Source organism: Brugia malayi, assembly GCF_000002995.4.
Source record: "Brugia malayi strain FR3 genome assembly, contig: Bm_v4_Chr2_contig_001, whole genome shotgun sequence".
Classification (NCBI taxonomy): domain Eukaryota; kingdom Metazoa; phylum Nematoda; class Chromadorea; order Rhabditida; family Onchocercidae; genus Brugia; species Brugia malayi.
Window position 1 is genome coordinate 9,326,625 of NW_025062476.1, and position 15,615 is coordinate 9,342,239.

Genomic DNA, 15,615 nt, shown 5'->3' on the forward strand with positions numbered 1-15,615 from the left:
CCTACACTGGATAACTTACGTAGTTCTTGTAAGCTTTCTTGCTTATTTTCAAAAGCATTGCGCCAAGTTGTTTTCCTGGTCCTACTTCCATGAATGTTGGGAACTTGAAATCCTGAAATGCAATCCAAGTATGTTACATCATTTGTTAATGGGCCGCAAGCCTAATATCCTTAAATGACCTACTCCAGAAAATAAGTTTTCCAGAAGCAGCATGAACAACTCACAATTAAACATGTGCTCTTTATTCAACAATTAACAATGCATATAAGCAAAACAAAGTAATGTAGTATTTACTTGGTGTTTTGCATGAAGTAGTTGTTGGATCTGCTCCCATTTAACTGGTGAACAAACTTGCTTCACGATCGCTTCACGAATCTGTTTTTCGTTGTACACATGTAATTTACCTGTGTAATTTGAATAAATATTCACTCGTGGCTGCTGGTTAATTTTCACATCTGAAATATGAAACGAAAACAGGTACAAGAAGATATATAATTATAGCAAACTGAAATTAAGCACAATTACAGTTCGAGAAAATTTTAGAAGATTACTGAAGAAAAAAACGACAAAAACTTGAAACTTTAATTACTGTAACTAACCTTTCAGAGCATTCTTCAACGCATTAGCAGCATCTTTCATTAAAGTGGTGTGAAATGCGCCATTTACCTCCAATCTTTTGACCACCTGGAAACGTTAAGGTAAAGACGCACAAAGAAGAATGAAAAAAATATGACAAGCAATATATCAATATTTAGACAAAAAAGATTATTACCATTAAAATCAAAAAATTTACTGTGTCCGGATTATTCGCACAAAAATACCTGAAAAACATATTTCTCTTGATTACTGCTCAGAAAATCAATGCAATTTTCCGATGCTCCAATGACTTTCACACCGCAAACCAAATAATTGGCTACTTCACATAACGGCGGCTGATCTTTTTCGCTAAAATTTAGATGCTTTAAACATTACATGTTTTTTTCGGGAAATATTTTGAAGTTTTAATAGCTTTTAATTTACCATTCAGAAAGTTAAAATCTGAACTAAATGAAAAAATCTCTATTCATTTCAGCGTTATGCCATATGTATGCATAAACAGTGCAATGGTGTGGAAAGAAAATATAAATGAACCATGCGTAAGCTTTGGCGTCTTCTAACGCATCCTCCAGTCTTGTAGCCGCATTTACCCGTAGTGTTATCATCCCGGAATGATACCTCAAGCTACACTGCTGCATAGCCTCAGCGCGAATTTTTACCAGCCGAAGAGCTGTATAAAAATTCCAAGTTTGATAAAGTTTGTACTAAATCGTTTTGTTATTTAAAGCCTCAGTCATTTGGTATGCTAAGTAGTGCATTCAATAAGTTTCCAGTGTGCACTAAAATGTTAAAACTGCAAATACTAAAAAAAAGAAAGAAATTGTTATTTTAGAACAAGAAGCCAACAATGCTATTGAAAAAAAAAAAAAAAAAAATCGGGAAACCTTTCACCTAACTGGGAAAATGAAAATACGAATAAAAATATAAAACTTAACAGTATTCACATAGTGCAGCAAGAAAGATGCATACATATAAATTAGATAATAAAAGATACAAAAACCTCATGCCGATATTAAAGCAAAACTTACCATCCTCAAAAGAAAGTACTTCAGAAAGTACAAGTGCAGCAAATTCACCAACACTGAAACCAGCTACGTCAGTCGTACGAACACTCAGTGTTTCATTTTCTGCCTTTGCTTTTTCCCACGCAGCCAACGAACTGACGAAAATAGCTGGCTGAGCGTAAACTGTCTGGTCGAGTTTTGATTTTGGTCCTGTTTATGGAAGTATTTGATTTAAAATCTAATTTGAAACCATATTCAGCTTTAAAGCTTGACATAAAAATGAGTGCATAATCTTTTTTAACAACATAAAGATTAAATTTTAAGGAACCAGAGCATTAAATCGATTTAGGAAAATTATTTGCTAATAAAAATGGAACTGGAAAAGTTCGCTGGTCTTTTCTTTTTCGAAAATTTCCTACAGTCAAATAACAAAGCTTTTGACAGAATTAAAATTATTGAACGTAAGGACTCTATTATACAGACATACCTTCCAGACACAGTTCCAGCAAATCATATTGCAATATTTCTGATGCTTCCTTATAAATTTCAATTGCTCTTTCACAGTTCATTACCTAAATGTACTGAATTGAGATTTCAGTTAACATTTCGACTTTTTACGTTAAAGACTCAACATCAAAAATATAGCTCACTTTTTTACCCATGCCGACGTACTGAGTCCCTTGACCAGGAAATAAAACAACCACTTGTTCTTCGATAGGTATATGACTAAAATCAAGTTTCTTACTGCTACTTCTTTTGACAACAATTTTATCGTCATTCTTCCCCTTTATTTTCGGTATTTTTTCTAAAAATCGGTGTAATTCCTGAAAGTACACAAAGATTTTTGCAAAGGAATATGTCAGTAAGTGTTGACGTTTAGGATAACACTAAACAGCATATTGTATAATTGATCTGAACGTAATACAAAAAGAGTGCAAATATGAATTCCATTTAAACGAACCAAAGACTCGGTACCACTCGTCCCATATCATTGCCAAAAGGTCCAACAATATGGAACAAACTCAGTCAATTGAATATTTACCTTTTCCGGATACGGCAATGAAGTGCATGGATCCACAAAGGATGTTTGTATATCTGCATATGTTACAGCATCATCTAACCACTTAGCAGGTCCGCCCCTGTTGCTACTAGTAGCTCTACCACTAAGCCAAACTTGTTTTAACAAACACAGGGAATTATGCTTCTTAAAGAACGCCATTTCAAATATCTGAAATACAATGAGAATCACCCAACAAGCTTTTGCTGTACCTAAACCTTGTTGCTCAGTATCACAAGAACTATAAAAATGCAGTTCTTGAGATGTATCGACAATAATTACTTCAAAGTATCACTAAAAAGATGCACAGAGATATACAGCATTACCTCACAAAAATGAATCCTCGATGTATCAAACTTTTGATGACTGTAACTTTTTGGGCCAAATATTCTTACTTCAATGGTATTTTTAGTGACTTCACCGTCAATAATTTGTAAAATAAGACAATCAAATCATGAAACTTTATCAAAGTTGCTAAAAATTATAAACATATGCTACACACAACAGAAGTTTCTCCCGTGGAAGTAGAAATGAATCACCGAGTATTGTAATGACTAGAGAACACTGTACACAGCAAAGAAAAGATAGTAGTAATGTGAAATGCATCGCAGACGTACTAGGAAGGGAAACTGAAATTTAAAACAAAATATTCTTCAAAAATAAAAAAGAAACATAGAATTTGGTTTCAAAAAACAAGTAATCTACATATTTGTAATGTAAACTTCTTAAGAAATTGAAATCTTTGCAGAACTTTTATGAAATTTCAAAACTCAAAAACGTATGAACATGTTGGCTGTATTTCAACAGAAACATTCCAGAAGAAAAAAAAAAAATTTCAAAAATGAATTAATCATTTCATTAACTTATAGCTTCTCAAAAAAAAAAAAAAAAAAAACGCATTGTCATGGTTTCAAACGCATTTCTTTACAAGCTTTCGAACGTTTATGCCATATAATTATATCGATTTACCAGGTAGAAAATCGATAAAATTGCGAGAATATAAGTCCGGTAGCTGAGACGGCATCATCAACACCGACTGTTCTGGTTGGGAATTTGCATATGAGCGCAGGTGTATAAATAAATATAACGTCATTACGCATCCATGAAGCTATAGGTCTGAAACTCAAAATTACATTTAAAATATGTCCAGTTAATATTCAAAGCTAGCCTGATTTCAGAAAAGATAAAATCCAGGGATAGCTAACTCGCATCTTAAAAAAAAAAACCTTTTAAAAACTCTAACTTCTGAACCTACAGTCCCTCACTAAAAGTCAGAGATAAAAATACCTCTGTGGTTCGAAAACATATCGCTTTCCAATTTCCTTGTCAAGCAAATGAGCCTTTGATATTCTTACTTCCAAATTATCTGTATTCAAGTCATTTGTAATTTTACAGGACTGACGGGCTGCAACCTTGGCACCTGCCGCCAGACCAGAAGCCAAATTCGACCAGTCCGTCCCTTTATAAACCTTTAAAAGATTAGCAAGTATGCTAATTTACAATTCATTAACTTAATCAGATTTAATTTAAACTGGAAAGTTGAGCATTTTAGATTTGCAAATTAACATTTTAGATTTTTGAAAAATACAGAGCTTTCATATATTGCAACATAGCAAACATTGATAGAATGGTAGCAGCTGATAATTATCGCGACCTACCATTAGATGAAAGGTTAAGGAATGAAAGTGTATTCTGGATAGCCTATATTGGTAATTCTTTGATTCTGGATCAGTACTATCGTGTCCAAACTTCGTCAACAGCCAATACAACATTTCGACTACCTTCAAGAAAAATTCACACGAATTTCCAAGTGTTAAATGTATTTAATAGATTTGTATTAATGAAATGTAACAATATAATCCGACTGAACTGTAGAGATGCTTGATTAAACACTAAATTTCTACAAAAACTCAAAAATATCTCACTTTGTACACGTGTATTGCACCAGGGAAAACAGGATAAAGATCTGTGTATGGCCCATTAGCAACATGAGAGAAAAATGCAAGTTCTTGTTCGTTTAAACCTAACGAATCAACGTGAGGCACAATCTGAACAAAATTAAATAATCTTAACAAAATGAAATTGAAGAGCAAATAAAAAGAACAAAATGAAGAGTAAGTAAATAAATCTCCTGGTAAAAACGTAACTGGACTTTAAACTTAAGGAAAAACCAACGAACTCTATGAAGCACTTCAGCAACGTGGTCAGGATTGCCCATGTTTCCAAGTTGGAAATGAATAGGGATATTGTGTTTTACTTGCAACAAACTTCGCTTAATCAAGCGAAGTTTCTCCATCCGCATTTCCTTATTCTATAATGATCAAATATACATTAAATAGAAATGAGAAGTGCATGAAAAATGAAGAAAATTCAACATCAAAGTCATTGTATTACTAAAACTTCAAAGTTTTTGATAAAACTAATACAATAAAACAAACCCACCTGATTTTGCAGGAGATGAACACCAGCTAAAATTACCAGATCAGGATTAAACTGACTTATTGCTTTGAAAAACATTTCAATCACAACAGCACTGCCACTGAATTATAATAAAATATTGAGAGCAAAAAAATCGCAACGGCAAAAATAAAAAAACAAAAAAGGAGTTGAATTTCAGGAAGCCAACACTTTTCTAAAACCTGGCTGAGAAATAATTTAGTATATAAATCAAAATTTTGCCATATTTTTAAGAACCGACCTATATTGATCGTGCGAAGTAATGAAACGTGATGAAGCTGGTGCTACATATTCATCAAGAATTTCACCTTGTTTGTATTCTATAATGACATGTAACTCATCCTTTACAATGCGAGTTGAATTCGTACGAACTATTGATGGATGAAGTAAGACATGGCTTCGAGGTCCAATAGGACCAACCAGGTATGTCTGAAACACTTGCAGCAGGAATCAAATAAAAGTTTCTTTGCCTATCGAACTTATTCAGACAAGTTGATAACTGTTAAGACACATTTTAAACAAAAGCAGCTATTTTATATAATATTCATTATATTCAAATATATAACTGTGTACAACTTACAGTAGTTCTCGGAAAAGAAGTAGCTATCTTTTGGGCCATCAGAGCCGCATTCCCACCGATGTAATGATGAGGTCGATGACGAGGTTCACCCGCGAATTGTGCAAGTATTTGAAACATTTTCGGATCTGATATGTGTCTAGAAGAGTGAAATGGAAAATTCAGAAAGTTTCACTGATAAAAATAAAATAGTAGCAAAAGCTTGAACAAATAATCTCGCCAAACTTCGATAAAAAGTCACCTTTCGGCAGCAGCTCCTCGTGAAAAGAAGTAAGCGAAAGATTCATACAAATCATTAACATTTTTGATCACCTAAAAACAAATCCACTTAAACTAAAAATTTAATATTGGTTTGTCACTTCATGTTCCGATAATCACCAATTTTGTAACCTTTCAGTATGAATATGATGAGCACAGGAAGAATATTCTATTCATTCGACATGTTTATTTTCTCAGAACATGTGAAGATAAACAATTTTAACTGAAAGAGGCTTAGCGCTTCAATTATATTATTACTCACAAAGAGTGGTAGAGTGCTGCTGTATTAAGAGTTTAATCAAAAATCGTATTAAAAAAATATGCTAAATGTGAAACTTCATGGTCCTTTCGATTAGTGGAAGTACCATTTAGGCGTTCTAATAGACTCGTCCCGGTAACAACCATATCAACGTTGCAGTTAATCCTGAAATCTTCAAAAACCTATGGTAGAAAATAGAACAATTGATAATTGTGAAAATTATTTTCAATAAATCTTGAACAAACATTCGAAATACAGAATAATATTTTAAAGCATTTTGGGACAAGAAGCTCTAGTAATTCAAAAGACATAAAAACAAACCCGATCACCACTCGTCGAAAAAGCACTGTAGGCTGAGTTATTACTCTCTCCCATGCTAGCATTACAGCCTGTTCCACTGAATATGACTGTTTTCGATGTTGTTCGTTGAAATAGCTATAAAGCCATGGCACCACAGCAAAGACCAATGACAGATGGAGTACCTGATTGTAAGGTGCATTCCACCACGATAGTTTCATTCCTAGTCACTGTATCTCACATAAAAGATCCAAAAAGAGAGAAAAAAAAAGGCAACACGGATGTAACTAAGAAGCGAAGTAAGTCGTTCAATTAGCAATCGAAATATTAAAAGTTTCGATAAACAAATAACTGATTTCTGTCCAGAATTAACATGATTTTTAAGGTATATATGATATGGGACCGTAGATTAACAATTGCTAATAAATTAAAATCTTGTTGGGATCAAAACAAAAATTATATTCTACAGTGTCAGACTTTGTCAAAAACCTCTAAAATATCTGGAAATGTCATTTTTGTCAGAATAAAATTCCTACCAGATTAATTTTAAATTATTAATATCGGCCTTTCCAACGAGTCGATGAATTGTTGTAAAGACTACAAAATTGTTATCTAGCAATCCATTTTGTTTAGTTTATTAAGAACAATCTGTAAAGTATGGTGACAGTGCTTATAAATTCACGACTCTAATATACAAATGCAAAAGATCCTTTAAAAGAATTTGTAGACAATTCCTTATGCTCCAATAAATTATTAGAAATCAAAGCTGTCTCGTAATAAAAATTACTTTCTTTTTCCTCATCTTAAATTTCCACTTCCCCTAACAATCATTTTTCCATTCCTATTATTCTATTTTCCTCACATATATAACAATATTAGGTCCACAAAAAGTACCAAAACTTGAATCTTTGAAACAAAATAGTGCAAGCTTGAAAAGCCAAGTGAAAAATTTTATTTTTATAACTAATGAAGCAATTCAAACCAGTCAACAAAATCCATTTCATGATAGAAGACGAACTAACAACAAAAAAGAAAAAGGATAAGTAAAAACGAAGCATCTGTTCTTTTGAATGTCATTAAGTGAAACAACAAATGATGAAAAGATGCATAGCAAAATGTTCATACAGACAGGTGTTGAACAAAAACTGAACATATGAACAAATTCATATGAAATACTTTAAGGTAGATAAAGGTTATATACTAGTTAATGTAAGTCAAAGTGTCATTATTACAAAATTTGTGCCATCATATTGATGTCTCGTCCTCCCACATGCAAAGTTTGCTTTATGTATCCTTTAAATTTGAATGAAACATCTCTTTCGTTAACGTGTGGTATTTCGAGAAGTCAGAAATACAACCCACAAGAGATGCGAGAACTTCAAGGAAGAGAAATAAAAATGGTAAAACGAATGATAGAAACACCAAAATTTTTCATTAAACGAAATTGACTAATAATTTAGATGAAATCAATTCCTCAACCTTCAAATCAACTTCGAGGACTTCTCGTAAATTAGGCTCTTCAAAGGTGAATTATTATCATATCGTTTATCTTCCCAAAGAAATCTTTCTGTCAAAATTTATCTCTGCAAAAAGGACAGAAAGGAATTAAGCCAGACTTTAATTGATTACAGAGGAACAAAAAAGTTTCAAAAAAACAAAAAAGAAAAAAACTTCGTTTCTGATATTTTGGATTCTAATTTTCACACTATTAGTATTTTTATCAACATGTAATATATATATATATATATATATATATATATATAAAACCTTGAAAAAGAAATTCTGGTGCTGATATTTATCACAAACTCCTGCTGGGTCTAAATCTGGTTGGTGTCTTGAATAGTTTGCGAAAATTTCATTTGCTTTAACTTTATATTCTTATCCTTAACTTTTGCCTTATTCTTTTGTCTGCCTATGCTACACACCTTTTCATCAGTTTATTCTACAAAAAATCATCACGGCAAAGCCTTTCATAATAATTTTAGTGACCCCACAAGAGATGAAACAAATTGGGAGACAGTGACAGTAATGCATCAAATATCTAACTACAAGATGTAGGATACCAATGTCAATGTAAATATTTAAATTATGAATTTGAAATAAATTACCATATGATAATCAAGTTTTGAACGACTAATTTTCATTTTCTTTGCCTTTGGTTCGGCACTCGGCGTTCTCTCAGCACTCGAACTGCGTTCAGTGAACAATTCTCTGAAATCGATTTTTTACTCGGAATGTTGTTGAAAGAGAACAAAGAATCTGGACACATTGGCTTACCCTGCTACATCTGGTTTGGCAGTGACGTTGTTTCCAGACGACGAGCTTCCGGTGGTTGAGCCTTTCTTAAGAACGGGTTCACGACTAACAAGTTCCGCGACCGTCGGTAAAGCTAAATTTGAAAGACACACAGGTAAGAGTATGCTAAAATTTTGCAAATTCCAAAGTGTTGATAAAGAAAAAATGAATATAGTGAATAAGAGTGCTAAGATTTTCTAAAAACTCAAAAAATGTGAAGCTTTATGTGCCAGACAACCACGTAAAGGTGCAGTGCTTTAATGGGGGGATCAAATGGGAATGTAAAATAAACATTCAACAAAGTCTTTTCTATCAACTTACAAAAAGTAGAATCCATACGCGGTGAATTTATGTAAGGATCACTCGGGGAACCGAACGTTGCGAACTGTCCCGAACTTTCTGGGACGTCTTCGCTGTCTATACATAAAACAAAATAAATAAGAACAAAAAGCGTGAAAGCAGGAGAAAATAAAAAAAAAAAAATAAAAAAAAAAAAACAAATTTCCGTATTCCTTATACACTGCGCCATTTCATTTGCCCTAAATTTCGGTAAATTCTATATCCTTTTACCTTGCCAATTCATTTTATCAAAAATATCGAATTCTACTTAGAGTAAAATCGGGACATATGCAAAAAGTTTTCCGCCATACTTAAACTAAGTGTTTATTTGCTAATTGACAACATCGGTGAGAAATCAATAAACACTGAGAACAAAATTCAAGATATGACTCGGCCAAAATAAAAAGTAAGGGACGAAAATAGCAACTGATAATAACAAATTCATATTGTAAACATCATACTCAAACCAGAAATTCAAGAAAGGCAAACTACCTCCCGAATGTTGAGGAATAAAACCACTCTTCTGCAAATCTGCTGTGCTGGCGACTGCTTCTACACTGCTTAAAATGATTTTCTCTGTTTCAGAAGGTTCTGTAATAAAAACAAAATCAATCATCATATTTATTCATTAAGAATATCTCGATAATAAAAAAAAAAAAGATTTCCTTCATGTTCAGACAAACCTTGTGCGTTGCACAAGTAACATTTTTATAAGAATATCGTTCTCATACATATGCGATGATTAAATCATAATAAACCGTTTGGAGAATTATCTTCCAACAACGAGGCTCGCATCGATTCAATAATTTCAATACTGCTTTGTTGTGAAACGTAATCTTTAGCTTCCATTTGTCTGTACTGTGAAGAAACACGCACATTCATTAACTCTGGTCCATTATCTTCATCTTCTACGATTTGCTGGAATAACTTTGATCATCATATATTTAAAACATATATTTAAATATCCAATTAAATATTTAATACAAATATTTAAGCATTGTTTCTAATTCGAAAAAAAAAAAAATATTGGATAGGGGAAGGAGAGCTCCTGAATGAGGAGGGAGAGCTTTAATTACTTTATTCATCGTTTCTTTTGTTTTTCCATCATACTTCATCTTCTTTGGCTTCTGAAATTTAAAACCATGTCACAAAAGTCACAATTTGTAAAAACCATGAGCAAATCTTAAAGGAAAAATGGTCATTAAGCACAAACAATCAGCCTGTCTTTCTTCGGTCTACCCTTCGGAGTTTCGCCGATTATTCCTTTCAGCATCTGCAAAAGTTGATTTAACTTAGAGGAATACTGTTTTCGAACAAGATGATAATATTATCATCTCCCAAAAATTGTGAGTAGATGGATAAATTACGTATCTTATGAGTTTAGTGAATTCTTTTGAAGTTGAAGAAAATGAAACACACCTCTCTGATCGGAAACACTTAAAATATTTCAAGAAACATTAACTTTTTTTTTCTACTGAACAGAATCACTTCCCTTCAGTCATCCAAATTTACTAATAACAAAACTAGCGCTTAGAATGAATGGGGTTCCTTAGATAATATTATAAACTTCGCATTTCAACACGTAATCACTAGAAGAATACGCTAGTCGGTAAAAGAACACTGTGACGAATAAAAACGTGGTCCAAGATTTATTCTGACATATAGAAATCCCTTCTCTACTGTTTCCATTAATAAGTTTAAAGTTAGTGATGAAAAAATTCCTGGAAATCATGGTGTTAGTATACAGTACTTGGAAAAAATACAAGCACTAGGAATGACTAACATTCATTATCGATGAGATTTTGCAAAAGATTTAATTTTCATTGCAGAAGGGATATATGACCCGATTTTCTAAGAACTTACTTGTGGTTCATCCTTATCAATCCTTGAAGAATTCTGTTCATACTGTTCATTTGCACTCCCAAAGAAAACGGACTCCAGACACACAGAGCAACTAGAAAAAGAAGAAATTCTCTTAGACTGACTTCCTCTCTTAATTAATCTCACATTTTCAAAGTTTATATTAAGAAGCAATTGTGAAACGAAGTGAGATACATTCCTAAAAACACATCAGCCGAAATAATAACCATAATGTCTTTTCAAAAAAAAAAATACAAGATAATGAGCAAACAGTCCATCTTCTGCAATTCAAAAATCATGAGCGGAATCAGTTTCAATAAAGTTATTTTCAAATAAAACTTCAATTCCGTCTAACATCACCTGCGTCTTTGGTAAAGAACATCTACCTCTGAAATTTTGTACTGAAAGTGCCAGCTGATATTTTTGAAATGAAAGTCATATTTTTGAAGCGATATGTAGTTGATGACGGCTTAAAACCGGCTGGTTCATAACTATGTGGAGTGCCTGAAATTTGTAAATTGAGAAAAACATAAAGTTTCACAATATGTGAATATAGATTTCATTTCTTAGCAGTTAAACCAACCAATTGAGATTATAAGTTCCTCCTAACAAGTTAATTTTGTTATACCAATAGCAATGGTAGAGCATACGGTAATTGAAATTACCGTCGTTAAACTCATGAGGGCCGTCAGAATAGCTTCTTGTCAGATTAAACACAAAAATATATGGAACTCTTGAATATAAAAGTTAACTGATCATGAGCTTTGAAATGTAACTTCAATGAAATTAAAATACTCAATACTGAATATTGCAAAACAACAAACTTGTATAATAGGTAAGCTTGAAATACGGAAAAGCGCTCTGCGGAACTGGCGATAGTATATTCATAAGAACATCTAAGCGGTGTAGTAGGGCGATGACTTCCTTTCGCAATTCAGTGACATTTTCACATGAAAGCGCAATTTCGTGCGATGGACTACAATTACTGTAATAACTAGAATACCACGAATTTTGGCAAAGATAGCAATGTAAATAATATGATACGACTAATACATCATTTACATCATTTCCGAATATCGGTTTCTAAAACTTTATGAAATAAGTAAAACAAAAATCTTGGGTTCTTGCAATTTTCATGAATTTTCTAAACATTTTCAGAAATGTTTGAAAAGTTGCTTTCTAGTTATTTGACCGGCAAGAAGGATGGTACGATAGAAATCAATAAAAAGATTTCCAAAGCCATCTGGTGATGTATATACCCATCTGGTCATTTTTTAGAAGTTGTGGGAAACACTGTCTAAATGGTTATTTAGGATAATTTTTGAGGAGAAAAATCAGTGAAATTAAGAGATGAACCAATTTTAACTTACCTACGAAAAAGCAATCTACCGCCATCAGTATAAGTAAAAGTAAGAGTGTATGCTTCAACCACTTCATCCATGTTATCTGCTTCATCAGTTGAAATTAAAATAAAGAAATCATGTAGCTAAAACAGATATCTCATATTCAAATATATTAAAGAAATAAGTTGAAAAACGTACTTTATACAATATTTTTTACATACTTTATACAATATTTTAGCTTGTAAATTGAAGGTGTACTCTTGCTAACTGGAACTACGCACGATTCTTGTAAGACTTCAAAATGTCCTCAGCAAACACGAGGACAGTATTTTAATATTAGCAATATTAGTTAACTTACATAATGCTTTTCAATGGCTTCCGAGACAGCATAAAGAAGTGCAGATAATTTCTTGCCTAGCTCTGTATCCTCAGTGACGATGCAACATTTCAGGCCTTCAATAACATTTTAAAACTTTAGTTGTTAACATTAAATTCAAACTTTGCTAAAGCACTTCAAATGTCAACTTATAATCTCAATTTCAAATTTACAGACTTCATTTATCAAGTAAGTTAATTTAAATAATTCATAATTCTAGAGCAAAAGTATAACCATGTTCATATGGAAAAGTAGTAGTAGATAAGGAAAGTCAACTATCACTTGCCGTCAATTATGATGTCTTTAAAGGCCGAAGTTGGAATAAGCAGGCGTTTTTTGATGATATCTGACACTATAATAAAAAGGAATCTCCTCATGAAAAGCGTGGAAGAACGACTATCTAACGATGACGGAAAAAGCTTCATTTCTCGACCATTTCTATACTAAAATAACGGAAGAACTTCTAGAAGGATTAAAGTATATGAACATAAAAATAAAATTTCAGATCAAAAGGCATAGTAACCAATAGAGGAAAATGAACTATACTAAAATCTGATAACGAAAACGTTTAATTCCAAAAAACCTAGCAGTAATTAACTACTTGATATGAAACGACTGAGAGAACAGAAGAGGGACACAACATCCAATAGAACACAGGGATCGAAGTTAAAGCCACTCCAACAACCTGCTATAGATGATAACGGTAATGAAATGCGTAGACGGTTAAAAAAACTGATTAATTAAGAAAAGTTATACCGATTTTGTCTCGCCTCCATCTTTATTCATCTTCGAGAAGCTGATGTGTTGATTTATCTAAATCACAAATTATTTTAGAGATTAATGACCAAAGTCCAAAATTAAATTGGGAACGAGTTTTAGAAGAGAAATAAAAAAGTCTGAGTGAGGGAAGGCACCATAAAAAATAATCATCCTAGTAACTATCTGAGTGAGGGAAGGCAGTATAAAAAATAATCATCCTAGTAACTACCGAAACTACGAAGACGAAGACGACGTCATTGCGATGTACTGAAACAAACTGAAAACTGACTCTGAAACTGACGTAGTCACGTAACGCAGCAAATAATAAAGAACAGTTGCATGACAATACGTAATTCTTCTCAAAACCTATAATACTTTAGTGGAAACGCCAAACAAATATCCTAAATTAGGAAGAATCCCTGCTGAAACTGTGGATACGTGCAGAAAATAAAATTTTGGAAGGATCATTCCAGAAACTACAGACTGCAAGATTTCCCTCAACTTTTTTAAAATGAATATTTCTGTACTGCGTGAAGATCTAACAAAACTTATTGTCACATACACTCTAACGTGACAAGTCGATTTGTATGGACAAAACTAAATTAGTGCAAATGAATCATTAAACGAAGAGAACCTATCATAAAATAGTGGGATGACCATAAGATTTCCTTTACAGTATTGATCCTTTTCCTGCTCATATTATCGGGACTCGAGAAAGAAGCCATCACTTCTCACGTCCTTGCTAAAAGAATATGGTCTCACTCAACACTATTTCCCAACCTAATCTGTCAGAATAATTCCCAATTCTAGTTATATAAAAGTAATGAGAACCCGTCCAATAAAATCTCAGTGTCAGAGGTCGGTTTAATAGAAATAGAGGCCTCGAGATAATTGTTTCTATGATATGTATGATGTGTATGTAATTCTCAGCAAATAATACTAAGTGGATATAAGAACAAACTGAGAAAATAAGCAAACGGAATAGGAGAAACAGATGAAACAACAAATATATAAATAAATAATTAAAAGCATAAGGCAAGGAACTAAAAAAAACAAAATTTATAAAGTTACATAATTACTTGTGATTACTGTCAGGACTGGATAGAGTTCTGTTAATATTACAAGTTCTGATACTGACACACGTCATTTGTTGGATATCGAAATTCTTGTTTAACGAGGAAAATATCGGACACCGGATTGATAATACGGAAGAATAATAAAATTAAACTGATAGTGTCTCTATGCAAGAAATTTGTAAAGTGTTGCTTGTGTACAGTGGTAAAATTCTAAATTCAGGATCATTTTTGATAGTGAAGGACTTTGCGTTAAGGCTTTGTTATGCAGTTTTTTGCATTTTCAGGATTTTTAAAACAATGAAATTTGCGTGACATTTTCATTAGTAAGAAGGCTAAGGATTTCTCCCTCTATGCGAAATATTTTTTAATACTTTGACGTGGTTTATTTCCTGCGAGCATTCTTCCTTTACTTATTTATAGAACCACTTTATCAGCTTCTCACACTTTTCTCGAACAGCTGCATACATCATTACCCTATCACGTAGACACTAGATGCAGCGTTATTACCGCACCGAAATATTGGTCATCTGTTGAGGTTATAACAAATTGACGCATCAAATCCGCACCGTAATATGCAGCTAATGTTGATTGCTTTACTTTACCATCTCATAACTACTGACAGATACCATATTATATTTTTAAAACACGTTACTTAATAGTCCTAATATGACAAATCAATGATTAGTTGAACCCATAATTGTCACTATTTGCGACTTATTTAGGAGAAAAAAAAGGAAAAAAATGTGTAGAACAACACTTAACAATTATCAATTTAGAGAACTGCAACTTTTAGGAATTTTTCATACAGTTCTCTATCCTTACCATCCGGAAATGTTCTAATTTTAATATTTGACTATAGCACAAAATCGACTTTAAGTCGCTCTTAATTTCCAGCAACGGGAAAAACTACAAAATTCAATCAGCAGTCTTGTGTTCTTTTAGCATTCGAATCCATTATTTTTCTTTCCATCCTTTTAATTTCATCTTTACATAAGTTACTATAAACAAATTCGATAAAAGGTTTACGTTTTGTTTTATTTGATTATTTCCCGTATCACTTC

At 32.6% G+C, this 15,615-nt stretch overlaps 3 protein-coding genes across 4 annotated transcripts; all 3 read right to left on the reverse strand.

Moving 5' to 3' along the window:
- Position 1: 1 nt before the first annotated feature.
- Bm2866 (Uncharacterized protein) lies at positions 2-2,820 on the reverse strand (the record flags this gene model as incomplete). 2 transcript variants are annotated; one of them, XM_043079034.1, is made up of 9 exons in its annotated part: positions 2-112; positions 295-455; positions 600-684; positions 822-945; positions 1,132-1,267; positions 1,626-1,811; positions 2,089-2,173; positions 2,252-2,425; positions 2,644-2,820. In XM_043079034.1, the coding sequence occupies 9 exons, from the start codon at positions 2,818-2,820 to the stop codon at positions 2-4; spliced, it is 1,239 nt and encodes a 412-aa protein (XP_042934968.1). The 2 variants fall into 2 exon arrangements, with proteins under 2 accessions (XP_042934968.1, XP_042934969.1); XM_043079035.1 differs by lacking the exon at positions 2,644-2,820 and having other exon boundaries at positions 2,252-2,263.
- Positions 2,821-3,623: 803 nt separating this feature from the next.
- Bm2865 (Uncharacterized protein) lies at positions 3,624-6,592 on the reverse strand (the record flags this gene model as incomplete). Its single annotated transcript, XM_001900066.2, has 11 exons — positions 3,624-3,774; positions 3,946-4,127; positions 4,317-4,439; positions 4,584-4,706; positions 4,838-4,969; positions 5,101-5,197; positions 5,357-5,544; positions 5,696-5,831; positions 5,934-6,004; positions 6,287-6,374; positions 6,531-6,592. The coding sequence occupies 11 exons, from the start codon at positions 6,590-6,592 to the stop codon at positions 3,624-3,626; spliced, it is 1,353 nt and encodes a 450-aa protein (XP_001900101.2).
- A 1,995-nt stretch (positions 6,593-8,587) lies between these two features.
- On the reverse strand, positions 8,588-14,203 carry Bm8944 (Uncharacterized protein; the record flags this gene model as incomplete). The annotated part of the gene is made up of 12 exons (XM_043079036.1): positions 8,588-8,717; positions 8,784-8,895; positions 9,123-9,218; positions 9,633-9,731; positions 9,899-10,058; positions 10,354-10,413; positions 11,004-11,094; positions 11,387-11,504; positions 11,825-11,994; positions 12,371-12,486; positions 12,702-12,796; positions 14,113-14,203. The coding sequence occupies 12 exons, from the start codon at positions 14,201-14,203 to the stop codon at positions 8,588-8,590; spliced, it is 1,338 nt and encodes a 445-aa protein (XP_042934970.1).
- Between the last annotated feature and the right edge of the window lie 1,412 nt (positions 14,204-15,615).